Source organism: Salmo salar, chromosome ssa07 (genome assembly GCF_905237065.1).
Source record: "Salmo salar chromosome ssa07, Ssal_v3.1, whole genome shotgun sequence".
Lineage (NCBI taxonomy): Eukaryota > Metazoa > Chordata > Actinopteri > Salmoniformes > Salmonidae > Salmo > Salmo salar.
In genome coordinates, this window is record NC_059448.1 from 3,870,532 (window position 1) to 3,883,404 (window position 12,873).

General features: G+C 45.3%; 1 protein-coding gene across 1 annotated transcript; it reads left to right on the top strand.

Moving 5' to 3' along the window:
- The first annotated feature begins 529 nt into the window (after positions 1-529).
- Positions 530-12,335, top strand: pip4p1b (phosphatidylinositol-4,5-bisphosphate 4-phosphatase 1b). The gene is made up of 8 exons (XM_045721436.1): positions 530-766; positions 1,388-1,505; positions 1,714-1,792; positions 2,333-2,439; positions 6,433-6,550; positions 6,647-6,699; positions 6,792-6,882; positions 11,756-12,335. Exons 1-8 carry the CDS (start codon positions 676-678, stop codon positions 11,897-11,899), a joined length of 801 nt encoding a protein of 266 aa, XP_045577392.1. The 5' UTR covers positions 530-675; the 3' UTR covers positions 11,900-12,335.
- Positions 12,336-12,873: the final 538 nt, after the last annotated feature.

Genomic DNA, 12,873 nt, shown 5'->3' on the forward strand with positions numbered 1-12,873 from the left:
TGACTTCTAATTATATACCTGATGTTACCAGTGAATGCAGTTTTTGTGAACTAGAAACTGAATCTATTGAACACTTATTCTGTCATTGTTTATATAGTGAAGTGTTCTGGACTGATGTAAAACTATATCTTGGCAACAAAATGCATAAAACCATTGAAATATCTAAGTTTGACATATTCTTTTACTACACTGATTCCACAATTGAAATGTATGTCATAAATCTCTATTTTTTTAGGGACATTTTTCATACACAAATCAAAATGTATGAAGAAAAAGCCCCTTTTCTTATTTAAAATAAATCTGATTTGGACTTTTTAGAGTAATTAAAACGTTTAACAAAACAAAATGTCAACAAAATGTATTTGCTACATGCCTGTATTTCAATTGATTTGAATTATTATATTAAAACATTTTGCTTCCTGGTTTCCCGTGATCATGTGACAAGAGTGTTTTTTTGGTTGTTGTTTTTTTTGCTTTCTTCTTCCTGGTTTCCCGTGATCATGTGACAAGAGTGTTTTTTGTTGTTGTTTTTTTGCTTCCTTCTTCCTGGTTTCCGTGATCATGTGAATACTTCAGCTAACAAGGTTCACTCAGCCGTCCCGGCCATACACACTACCCCAGTTTGAGTACTCGACACCCCGCTACAACCTGCGCTGGTTCCCACTAGCTACGCTAATGGCGGATGGAGAGCGTAGCCCGTTGCTTTCGGACCAGCACGACGGGACGAATGGTCCCGTCTCGTATGACTTTCCCCCGAGGCCACAGAGTGAGTAGTTATAACAACAGCTGGCATTGGCTATGTTACTTAGCTGGCTAGCTAACAACAATAGCTAACTACCTAGCTAGCAACAGTAGCTAACTACCTAGCTAGCAACAGTAGCTAACTACCTAGCTAGCAACAGTAGCTAACAACAACAGTTAACTACCTAGCTAGCAACAGTAGCTAACTACCTAGCTAACAACATTAGTTAACTACCTAGCTAGCAACAGTAGCTAACTACCTAGCTAGCAACAGTAGCTAACTAGCTCGCTAAGGTCAACTAGCTAGCTTAGCGTGATGCACTATAAGCTGTCTAGTTAGCTAGTTTATTAACAACTCGGCTATTTACAGTTTTGTTCCCCGTAGCTACTAGCTGGCTGAATAGTAACTAACGTTACCTAGTGGAAGAGGGTATCTGTCCATCAATAACAACTGATTTCACTTCCTTATTCTATTTCTAGACAGTCATGTGTACTCAGAAGTGAAAGCTTTTGTGTGAACGAATCATTCCCCCTTTTTTTTTTTTTTTATTTCCTGTCATTCTATCTCTCAACCCCCATATCCTTTCTCTGCCTTTCTTCCCGTAAAATATATTACCCACCTCTCTCCTCCTGTCCTCTACCCCAGGTTTTCCTCCATTCCTCAGCCCCAGTGCCCCCCCTCCGGTCCTGTTCGGTGAAGCCCCCCCTCCCTACTCTCCCCTGGGCAGCCCAGACATTGGCAGCTCTCCCATCATCAGTTGTAGGTAGGTAGCCCAGCAACACACACACACTCTTTCACTCTATACATCCTACCTCAGCAGCTAAGCAGATGAACCTGTAGCTGAGATGTTGTCCTTTTTGAATCCCTGGCCGGGGACTGGATAAACGGGGTTAAACATTTTAGCTGAAGGCAAAATCTGTTGTTTTGCTGTAACATTTGGACAATAAAGTTGTATTGTACTGTATTTATAGGGTATGTCAGAGTGCCATCAACGTGGAGGGAAAGACACACCAACACGTAGTCAAGTGTGTCATCTGCAATGAGGCTACGGTGAGCAGAATGCACACACAGTTCAAATCAAATACAAATTAATTTATATAGCCCTTCTTACATCAGCTGATGTCACAAAGTGCTGTACAGAAACCCAGCCTAAAACCCCCCAAACAGCAGGCAATGCAGGTGTAGAAGCACGGTGGCTAGGAAAAAACTCCCTAGAAAGGCCAAAACCTAGGAAGAAACCTAGAGAGGAACCAGGCTATGAGGGGTGGCCAGTCCTCTTCTGGCTGTTCTATCTACTTACAACACACACTGATGGAAGGATACTATTAACAGGTTATCAGAACTAACTCTTATATCAACGTCTGTCTCCCTCTCTCTCTCTCTCTGTCTCTCTCTCTCTCTCTCTCTCTCTCTCTCTCTCTCTCTCTCTCTCTCTCTCTCTCTCTCTCTCTCTCTGTCTCTCTCTGCTCTCTCTCTCTCTCTCTCTCTCTGTCTCTCTCTGTCTCTCTCTGTCTCTCTCTCTCTCTCTCTCTCTGTCTCTCTCTGTGTCTCTCTCTCTCTCTCTCTCTCTCTCTCTCTCTCTCTCTCTAGCCTATAAAGAATGCTCCGGCAGGGAAGAAGTATGTGCGCTGTCCCTGTAACTGTCTCCTCATCTGTAAAGTCACCTCACAGAGGATCGCCTGTCCCCGACTTTACTGGTGAGAGAGAGATGGACATAGGGGACATAAAGACAAGGTAGAGAGAGAGAGCACCGAGGTAGAGAGAAAGGAAGTGGAATGTGACGGGCTAGAGAGAGAAAGGACAAGATTTGGTTGGGAGAGGGAGAAGAGTCTAGGCTAGAGTCCATTCTGTTACTGGTCTAGAGTCCATTCTGTTACTGGTCTAGGCTAGAGTCCATTGTGTTACTGGTCTAGAGTCCATTCTGTTACTGGTCTAGAGTCCATTCTGTTACTGGTCTAGAGTCCATTGTGTTACTGGTCTAGAGTCCATTGTGTTACTGGTCTAGAGTCCATTGTGTTACTGGTCTAGAGTCCATTCTGTTACTGGTCTAGAGTCCATTCTGTTACTGGTCTAGAGTCCATTCTGTTACTGGTCTAGAGTCCATTCTGTTACTGGTCTAGAGTCCATTCTGTTACTGGTCTAGAGTCCATTCTGTTACTGGTCTAGAGTCCATTCTGTTACTGATCTAGAGTCCATTCTGTTACTGATCTAGAGTCCATTCTGTTACTGGTCTAGAGTCCATTCTGTTACTGGTCTAGAGTCCATTCTGTTACTGGTCTAGAGTCCATTCTGTTACTGGTCTAGAGTCCATTCTGTTACTGGTCTAGAGTCCATTCTGTTACTGGTCTAGAGTCCATTCTGTTACTGGTCTAGAGTCCATTCTGTTACTGGTCTAGAGTCCATTCTGTTACTGGTCTAGAGTCCATTCTGTTACTGGTCTAGAGTCCATTCTGTTACTGGTCTAGAGTCCATTCTGTTACTGGTCTAGAGTCCATTCTGTTACTGGTCTAGAGTCCATTCTGTTACTGGTCTAGAGTCCATTCTGTTACTGGTCTAGAGTCCATTCTGTTACTGGTCTAGAGTCCATTCTGTTACTGGTCTAGAGTCCATTCTGTTACTGGTCTAGAGTCCATTCTGTTACTGGTCTAGAGTCCATTCTGTTACTGGTCTAGAGTCCATTCTGTTACTGGTCTAGAGTCCATTCTGTTACTGGTCTAGAGTCCATTCTGTTACTGGTCTAGAGTCCATTCTGTTACTGGTCTAGGCTAGAGTCCATTCTGTTACTGGTCTAGAGTCCATTCTGTTACTGGTCTAGAGTCCATTCTGTTACTGGTCTAGAGTCCATTCTGTTACTGGTCTAGAGTCCATTCTGTTACTGGTCTAGAGTCCATTCTGTTACTGATCTAGAGTCCATTCTGTTACTGGTCTAGAGTCCATTCTGTTACTGGTCTAGAGTCCATTCTGTTACTGGTCTAGAGTCCATTCTGTTACTGGTCTAGAGTCCATTCTGTTACTGGTCTAGGCTAGAGTCCATTCTGTTACTGGGCTAGAGTCCATTCTGTTACTGATCTAGAGTCCATTCTGTTACTGATCTAGAGTCCATTCTGTTACTGATCTAGAGTCCATTCTGTTACTGGTCTAGAGTCCATTCTGTTACTGGTCTAGGCTAGAGTCCATTCTGTTACTGGTCTAGAGTCCATTCTGTTACTGGTCTAGAGTCCATTCTGTTACTGGTCTAGAGTCCATTCTGTTACTGGTCTAGAGTCCATTCTGTTACTGGTCTAGAGTCCATTCTGTTACTGGTCTAGAGTCCATTCTGTTACTGGTCTAGAGTCCATTCTGTTACTGGTCTAGAGTCCATTCTGTTACTGGTCTAGAGTCCATTCTGTTACTGGTCTAGAGTCCATTCTGTTACTGGTCTAGAGTCCATTCTGTTACTGGTCTAGAGTCCATTCTGTTACTGGTCTAGAGTCCATTCTGTTACTGGTCTAGAGTCCATTCTGTTACTGGTCTAGAGTCCATTCTGTTACTGGTCTAGAGTCCATTCTGTTACTGGTCTAGAGTCCATTCTGTTACTGGTCTAGAGTCCATTCTGTTACTGGTCTAGAGTCCATTCTGTTACTGGTCTAGAGTCCATTCTGTTACTGGTCTAGAGTCCATTCTGTTACTGGTCTAGAGTCCATTCTGTTACTGGTCTAGAGTCCATTCTGTTACTGGTCTAGAGTCCATTCTGTTACTGGTCTAGAGTCCATTCTGTTACTGGTCTAGAGTCCATTCTCTTACTGGTCTAGAGTCCATTCTGTTACTGGTCTAGAGTCCATTCTGTTACTGGTCTAGAGTCCATTCTGTTACTGATCTAGAGTCCATTCTGTTACTGGTCTAGAGTCCATTCTGTTACTGGTCTAGAGTCCATTCTGTTACTGGTCTAGAGTCCATTCTGTTACTGGTCTAGAGTCCATTCTGTTACTGGTCTAGAGTCCATTCTGTTACTGGTCTAGAGTCCATTCTGTTACTGGTCTAGAGTCCATTCTGTTACTGGTCTAGAGTCCATTCTGTTACTGGTCTAGAGTCCATTCTGTTACTGGTCTAGAGTCCATTCTGTTACTGATCTAGAGTCCATTCTGTTACTGGTCTAGAGTCCATTCTGTTACTGGTCTAGAGTCCATTCTGTTACTGGTCTAGAGTCCATTCTGTTACTGGTCTAGAGTCCATTCTGTTACTGGTCTAGAGTCCATTCTGTTACTGGTCTAGAGTCCATTCTGTTACTGGTCTAGAGTCCATTCTGTTACTGATCTAGAGTCCATTCTGTTACTGGTCTAGAGTCCATTCTGTTACTGATCTAGAGTCCATTCTGTTACTGGTCTAGAGTCCATTCTGTTACTGGTCTAGAGTCCATTCTGTTACTGGTCTAGAGTCCATTCTGTTACTGGTCTAGAGTCCATTCTGTTACTGGTCTAGAGTCCATTCTGTTACTGGTCTAGAGTCCATTCTGTTACTGATCTAGAGTCCATTCTGTTACTGGTCTAGAGTCCATTCTGTTACTGGTCTAGAGTCCATTCTGTTACTGGTCTAGAGTCCATTCTGTTACTGATCTAGAGTCCATTCTGTTACTGGTCTAGAGTCCATTCTGTTACTGGTCTAGAGTCCATTCTGTTACTGGTCTAGAGTCCATTCTGTTACTGGTCTAGAGTCCATTCTGTTACTGGTCTAGAGTCCATTCTGTTACTGGTCTAGAGTCCATTCTGTTACTGGTCTAGAGTCCATTCTGTTACTGGTCTAGAGTCCATTCTGTTACTGGTCTAGAGTCCATTCTGTTACTGGTCTAGAGTCCATTCTGTTACTGGTCTAGAGTCCATTCTGTTACTGGTCTAGAGTCCATTCTGTTACTGATCTAGAGTCCATTCTGTTACTGGTCTAGAGTCCATTCTGTTACTGGTCTAGAGTCCATTCTGTTACTGGTCTAGAGTCCATTCTGTTACTGGTCTAGAGTCCATTCTGTTACTGGTCTAGAGTCCATTCTGTTACTGGTCTAGAGTCCATTCTGTTACTGGTCTAGAGTCCATTCTGTTACTGATCTAGAGTCCATTCTGTTACTGGTCTAGAGTCCATTCTGTTACTGGTCTAGAGTCCATTCTGTTACTGGTCTAGAGTCCATTCTGTTACTGGTCTAGAGTCCATTCTGTTACTGGTCTAGAGTCCATTCTGTTACTGGTCTAGAGTCCATTCTGTTACTGGTCTAGAGTCCATTCTGTTACTGGTCTAGAGTCCATTCTGTTACTGGTCTAGAGTCCATTCTGTTACTGGTCTAGAGTCCATTCTGTTACTGGTCTAGAGTCCATTCTGTTACTGGTCTAGAGTCCATTCTGTTACTGGTCTAGAGTCCATTCTGTTACTGGTCTAGAGTCCATTCTGTTACTGGTCTAGAGTCCATTCTGTTACTGGTCTAGAGTCCATTCTGTTACTGGTCTAGAGTCCATTCTGTTACTGGTCTAGAGTCCATTCTGTTACTGGTCTAGAGTCCATTCTGTTACTGGTCTAGAGTCCATTCTGTTACTGGTCTAGAGTCCATTCTGTTACTGGTCTAGAGTCCATTCTGTTTGGTGTGTCGGTGGTTAAGGATTGTAACTGATCGTGTGTGTGTGTGTGTGTGTGTGTGTGTGTGTGTGTGTGTGTTCGTTCGTTCGTTCCAGTAAGCGTGTCATGAACTTGGGTCTGGTACATGCTGCAGGGTCGGGTTCAGACAGTCCAGAACCTCAACAACTCGCTGGGGTCAGAGTGGTCTGTGGACACTGCAGAAACACATTCCTGGTAGGACCATCTGTCTGTCTGTCTCTCTCTGTCTGTCTGAGGGAAGGGGGGGGGGGGGTAGTAGTAGTGGTGTAAACTAACTGTGTGTGTTTTCAGTGGACTGAGTTCTCAGACAGAACGTTAGCCAGATGTCCCCACTGCAGAAAAGTGTGAGTCTATATTACCATCTCACGTCAGCTTATTCCTTTTACCGATCTTCAACTCTGTTCCTGTACTGACTTCCTGTTTATCTCTATTGCAGCTCTTCTGTTGGCCGGCGGTACCCCAGGAGGCGGGGCTTGTGGTGTTTCCTGTTGTTTTTGGTTTTCTCCGGCGGCACGGCAGGACTAGTGGTGAGTTTAGTTTATGAACATACGATTTCAGTCACAAACGTGTGTGTGTGTGTGTGTATAAGCATCTGTAGGTGGGAACATGGAAGCCAGAGGGAACTATGCCTAGTACTCTAACCTCTCTCTTTTTCACATCTCTGTTTCTCCTCTGTTACGTTCTCTCTCTGTTTCCCCCCCCTCTCTCTCTCTATATATATTATCTGTCTAGGTGGGAACATGTAAACCAGCCTCTCTCTCTCTCTCTCTCTCTCTCTCTCTCTCTGTGTTTCTCTGTCTAGGTGGGAACGTGTAAACCAGCCTCTCTCTCTCTCTGTGTTTCTCTGTCTAGGTGGGAACATGTAAACCAGCCTCTCTCTCTCTCTCTCTCTCTCTCTCTCTCTTGTGTTTCTCTGTCTAGGTGGTAACATGTAAACCAGCCTCTCTCTCTCTCTCTCTCTGTGTGTTTCTCTGTCTAGGTGGGAACATGTAAACCAGCCTCTCTCTCTCTCTCTGTGTTTCTCTGTCTAGGTGGGAACATGTAAACCAGCCTCTCTCTCTCTCTCTGTGTTTCTCTGTCTAGGTGGGAACATGTAAACCAGCCTCTCTCTCTCTCTCTGTGTTTCTCTGTCTAGGTGGGAACATGTAAACCAGCCTCTCTCTCTCTCTCTCTCTCTCTCTGTGTTTCTCTGTCTAGGTGGTAACATGTAAACCAGCCTCTCTCTCTCTGTGTTTCTCTGTCTAGGTGGTAACATGTAAACCAGCCTCTCTCTCTCTCTCTGTGTTTCTCTGTCTAGGTGGGAACATGTAAACCAGCCTCTCTCTCTCTCTCTCTGTGTTTCTCTGTCTAGGTGGGAACATGTAAACCAGCCTCTCTCTCTTGTGTTTCTCTGTCTAGGTGGGAACATGTAAACCAGCCTCTCTCTCTCTCTGTGTTTCTCTGTCTAGGTGGGAACGTGTAAACCAGCCTCTCTCTCTCTGTGTTTCTCTGTCTAGGTGGGAACATGTAAACCAGCCTCTCTCTCTCTCTCTCTCTCTCTCTCTCTCTCTCTCTCTCTCTCTCTGTGTTTCTCTGTCTAGGTGGGAACATGTAAAGCAGCCTCTCTCTCTCTCTCTCTGTGTGTTTCTCTGTCTAGGTGGGAACATGTAAACCAGCCTCTATCTCTGTGTTTCTCTGTCTAGGTGGGAACATGTAAACCAGCCTCTCTCTCTCTGTGTTTCTCTGTCTAGGTGGGAACATGTAAACCAGCCTCTCTCTCTCTGTGTTTCTCTGTCTAGGTGGGAACATGTAAACCAGCCTCTCTCTCTCTGTGTTTCTCTGTCTAGGTGGGAACATGTAAACCAGCCTCTCTCTCTCTCTCTGTGTTGCTCTGTCTAGGTGGGAACATGTAAACCAGCCTCTCTCTCTCTGTGTTTCTCTGTCTAGGTGGGAACATGTAAACCAGCCTCTCTCTCTCTCTCTCTCTCTCTCTCTCTCTCTCTCTCTCTCTCTGTCTCTCTCTCTCTCTCTCTCTCTCTCTCTCTCTCTCTCTCTCTCTCTCTCTCTCTCTCTCTCTCTGTGTTTCTCTGTCTAGGTGGTAACATGTAAACCAGCCTCTCTCTCTCTGTGTTTCTCTGTCTAGGTGGGAACATGTAAACCAGCCTCTCTCTCTCTCTCTCTCTCTCTCTCTCTCTGTGTGTTTCTCTGTCTAGGTGGGAACATGTAAACCAGCCTCTCTCTCTCTGTGTTTCTCTGTCTAGGTGGGAACATGTAAACCAGCCTCTCTCTCTCTCTCTCTGTGTTTCTCTGTCTAGGTGGGAACATGTAAACCAGCCTCTCTCTCTCTCTCTCTCTGTGTTTCTCTGTCTAGGTGGGAACATGTAAACCAGCCTCTCTCTCTCTCTCTCTCTCTCTCTCTCTGTGTGTTTCTCTGTCTAGGTGGGAACATGTAAACCAGCCTCTCTCTCTCTCTCTCTCTCTCTGTGTTTCTCTGTCTAGGTGGGAACGTGTAAACCAGCCTCTCTCTCTCTCTGTGTTTCTCTGTCTAGGTGGGAACATGTAAACCAGCCTCTCTCTCTCTCTCTCTCTCTCTCTCTCTCTGTGTTTCTCTGTCTAGGTGGGAACATGTAAACCAGCCTCTCTCTCTCTCTCTCTCTCTGTTTCTCTGTCTAGGTGGGAACATGTAAACCAGCCTCTCTCTCTCTCTCTCTGTTTCTCTGTCTAGGTGGTAACAAGTAAACCAGCCTCTCTCTCTCTCTCTCTCTCTCTCTCTCTCTGTGTTTCTCTGTCTAGGTGGTAACATGTAAACCAGCCTCTCTCTCTCTCTCTCTCTATATATATATTATCTGTCTAGGTGGTAACATGTAAACCAGCCTCTCTCTCTCTCTCTGTGTTTCTCTGTCTAGGTGGTAACATGTAAACCAGCCTCTCTCTCTCTCTGTCTGTGTGTTTCTCTGTCTAGGTGGGAACATGAAAACCAGCCTCTCTCTCTCTCTCTCTGTGTTTCTCTGTCTAGGTGGTAACATGTAAACCAGCCTCTCTCTCTCTCTCTCTCTGTGTTTCTCTGTCTAGGTGGTAACATGTAAACCAGCCTCTCTCTCTGTGTGTTTCTCTGTCTAGGTGGGAACATGTAAACCAGCCTCTCTCTCTCTGTGTTTCTCTGTCTAGGTGGGAACATGTAAACCAGCCTCTCTCTCTCTGTGTTTCTCTGTCTAGGTGGGAACATGTAAACCAGCCTCTCTCTCTCTCTCTCTCTCTGTGTTTCTCTGTCTAGGTGGGAACATGTAAACCAGCCTCTCTCTCTCTCTCTCTCTCTCTCTCTGTGTTTCTCTGTCTAGGTGGGAACATGTAAACCAGCCTCTCTCTCTCTCTGTGTTTCTCTGTCTAGGTGGTAACATGTAAACCAGCCTCTCTCTCTCTGTGTTTCTCTGTCTAGGTGGTAACATGTAAACCAGCCTCTCTCTCTCTGTGTTTCTCTGTCTAGGTGGTAACATGTAAACCAGCCTCTCTCTCTCTGTGTTTCTCTGTCTAGGTGGTAACATGTAAACCAGCCTCTCTCTCTCTGTGTTTCTCTGTCTAGGTGGGAACGTGTAAACCAGCCCCTCTCTCTCTCTCTCTCTCTGTGTTTCTCTGTCTAGGTGGGAACATGTAAACCAGCCTCTCTCTCTCTCTCTCTCTCTCTCTGTGTTTCTCTGTCTAGGTGGGAACATGTAAACCAGCCTCTCTCTCTCTGTGTTTCTCTGTCTAGGTAGGAACGTGTAAACCAGCCCCTCTTTCTCTCTCTGTGTTTCTCTGTCTAGGTGGGAACATGTAAACCAGCCTCTCTCTCTCTCTGTGTTTCTCTGTCTAGGTGGGAACGTGTAAACCAGCCTCTATCTCTCTCTCTCTCTCTCTCTCTGTGTTTCTCTGTCTAGGTGGGAACATGTAAACCAGCCTCTCTCTCTCTCTGTGTTTCTCTGTCTAGGTGGGAACGTGTAAACCAGCCTCTCTCTCTCTCTGTGTGTTTCTCTGTCTAGGTGGGAACGTGTAAACCAGCCTCTCTCTCTCTCTGTGTTTCTCTGTCTAGGTGGGAACGTGTAAACCAGCCTCTCTCTCTCTCTCTGTGTTTCTCTGTCTAGGTGGGAACGTGTAAACCAGCCTCTATCTCTCTCTCTCTCTCTCTGTGTTTCTCTGTCTAGGTGGGAACGTGTAAACCAGCCTCTCTCTCTCTCTGTGTTTCTCTGTCTAGGTGGGAACGTGTAAACCAGCCTCTCACTCTCTCTGTGTGTTTCTCTGTCTAGGTGGGAACGTGTAAACCAGCCTCTCTCTCTCTCTCTGTGTTTCTCTGTCTAGGTGGGAACGTGTAAACCAGCCTCTATCTCTCTCTCTCTCTCTCTCTGTGTTTCTCTGTCTAGGTGGGAACGTGTAAACCAGCCTCTCTCTCTCTCTGTGTTTCTCTGTCTAGGTGGGAACGTGTAAACCAGCCTCTCTCTCTCTCTGTGTGTTTCTCTGTCTAGGTGGGAACGTGTAAACCAGCCTCTCTCTCTCTCTCTCTGTGTTTCTCTGTCTAGGTGGGAACGTGTAAACCAGCCTCTCTCTCTCTCTGTGTTTCTCTGTCTAGGTGGGAACGTGTAAACCAGCCTCTCTCTCTCTCTCTCTCTCTCTCTGTGTTTCTCTGTCTAGGTGGGAACATGTAAACCAGCCTCTCTCTCTCTCTGTGTTTCTCTGTCTAGGTGGGAACGTGTAAACCAGCCTCTCTCTCTGTGTTTCTCTGTCTAGGTGGGAACATGTAAACCAGCCTCTCTCTCTCTCTCTCTCTCTCTCTCTCTCTCTCTGTGTTTCTCTTGTCTAGGTGGGAACATGTAAACCAGCCTCTCTCTCTCTCTGTGTTTCTCTGTCTAGGTGGGAACGTGTAAACCAGCCTCTCTCTCTCTCTCTGTGTTTCTCTGTCTAGGTGGGAACGTGTAAACCAGCCTCTATCTCTCTCTCTCTCTCTCTCTGTGTTTCTCTGTCTAGGTGGGAACGTGTAAACCAGCCTCTCTCTCTCTCTGTGTTTCTCTGTCTAGGTGGGAACGTGTAAACCAGCCTCTCTCTCTCTCTGTGTTTCTCTGTCTAGGTGGGAACGTGTAAACCAGCCTCTCTCTCTCTCTGTGTGTTTCTCTGTCTAGGTGGGAACGTGTAAACCAGCCTCTCTCTCTCTCTCTCTCTCTCTCTGTGTTTCTCTGTCTAGGTGGGAACGTGTAAACCAGCCTCTCTCTCTCTCTGTGTTTCTCTGTCTAGGTGGGAACGTGTAAACCAGCCTCTCTCTCTCTCTGTGTTTCTCTGTCTAGGTGGGAACGTGTAAACCAGCCTCTCTCTCTCTCTCTCTCTCTCTCTGTGTTTCTCTGTCTAGGTGGGAACGTGTAAACCAGCCTCTCTCTCTCTCTGTGTTTCTCTGTCTAGGTGGGAACGTGTAAACCAGCCTTGCTCCACAGAGGGATCTATGCCTCTTGGGTCTTCCTGATTCTCCTGGCTGTACTGAGCATGTGCAGAATGATCTATTGGGGCTGTCTGAAGATCAGCGAACCCGTCCAGAACATCACATAGAGCAGTGGTTCTCAAACTGACAGGGGCGGCACAGCTTTAAACTTACTCTTGAAAATTGTAATAGTAGAATGAGCAAGGTACAGTTTGTAAATTGGGTAGTACATTATCAGTACCTCTTGTCATTATAGACCTTAGAGAGAGATTAGTGTAACTTGTCAGAAATGTCCAGATCATCTAGTCCATGTCAGATAACATTTCCTTAAGGTTTTGTTTAGGCCATTGATATTGTTGTACATTTTTATTTTTTTTGTCACTCAAATATCACATGAATATAGACATTAGAAATGGCAAAAATGTATAGAATTGCAACAACAACAAAATGCTTTAAATCTGCAACATTTTCTTTGCAAACACATGACAAAATGTGTAGAATTGCAGGAACTATACTTTAAACCTGCAACATTCTCTCCACCAACAAGAGGGGAGGTGAATAGTTTGTGTTGTGAACAGTGCTTGTACCCATATTCTCTAGACGGGTTAAAACATTAGGGAAGCCCTGACATAGAGGGAGGGGAACAGAGAGAGGTACGGTATAGGAAGGAGCGTGAGAACAAACGTTAACATGACCATGTCAAACTAGATCAAACTAGATCCAAACTGTCTAAACTGACTCCGTCTGGAATTTACTAACCGGTCTTAGGGGTTGTGTCCCAAATAGTACACTATTCACGATGCAGTGCACTCAACGTTTGCCCAGGGCCCTTATTCACTGTGTAGTACACTACTTTAGACCAGATACCTATAGGCTCTGTAATGCGCTATATAAATCTGTGGTCAAAAGCAGTGCACTATATAGGAAATATAGGGCTGAACCTTGGACTGGCTGTCTGGACCAGTAGTCCCCTACTGGACTGGACTGGCTGTCTGGACTAATAGTCCCCTACTGGACTGGACTGGCTGTCTGGACTAATAATCCCCTACTGGACTGGCTGTCTGGACCAATAGTCCCCTACTGGACTGGCTGTCTGGACTAA

Coding starts and splice junctions, on each gene's coding strand:
- pip4p1b (XM_045721436.1), top strand. CDS start 676: ATGGCGGATGGAGAGCGTAGCCCGTTGCTTTCGGACCAGCACGACGGG. Junction 767..1,387: donor CTTTCCCCCGAGGCCACAGA/GTGAGTAGTTAT, acceptor CCTCTACCCCAG/GTTTTCCTCCATTCCTCAGC. Junction 1,506..1,713: donor TCTCCCATCATCAGTTGTAG/GTAGGTAGCCCA, acceptor CTGTATTTATAG/GGTATGTCAGAGTGCCATCA.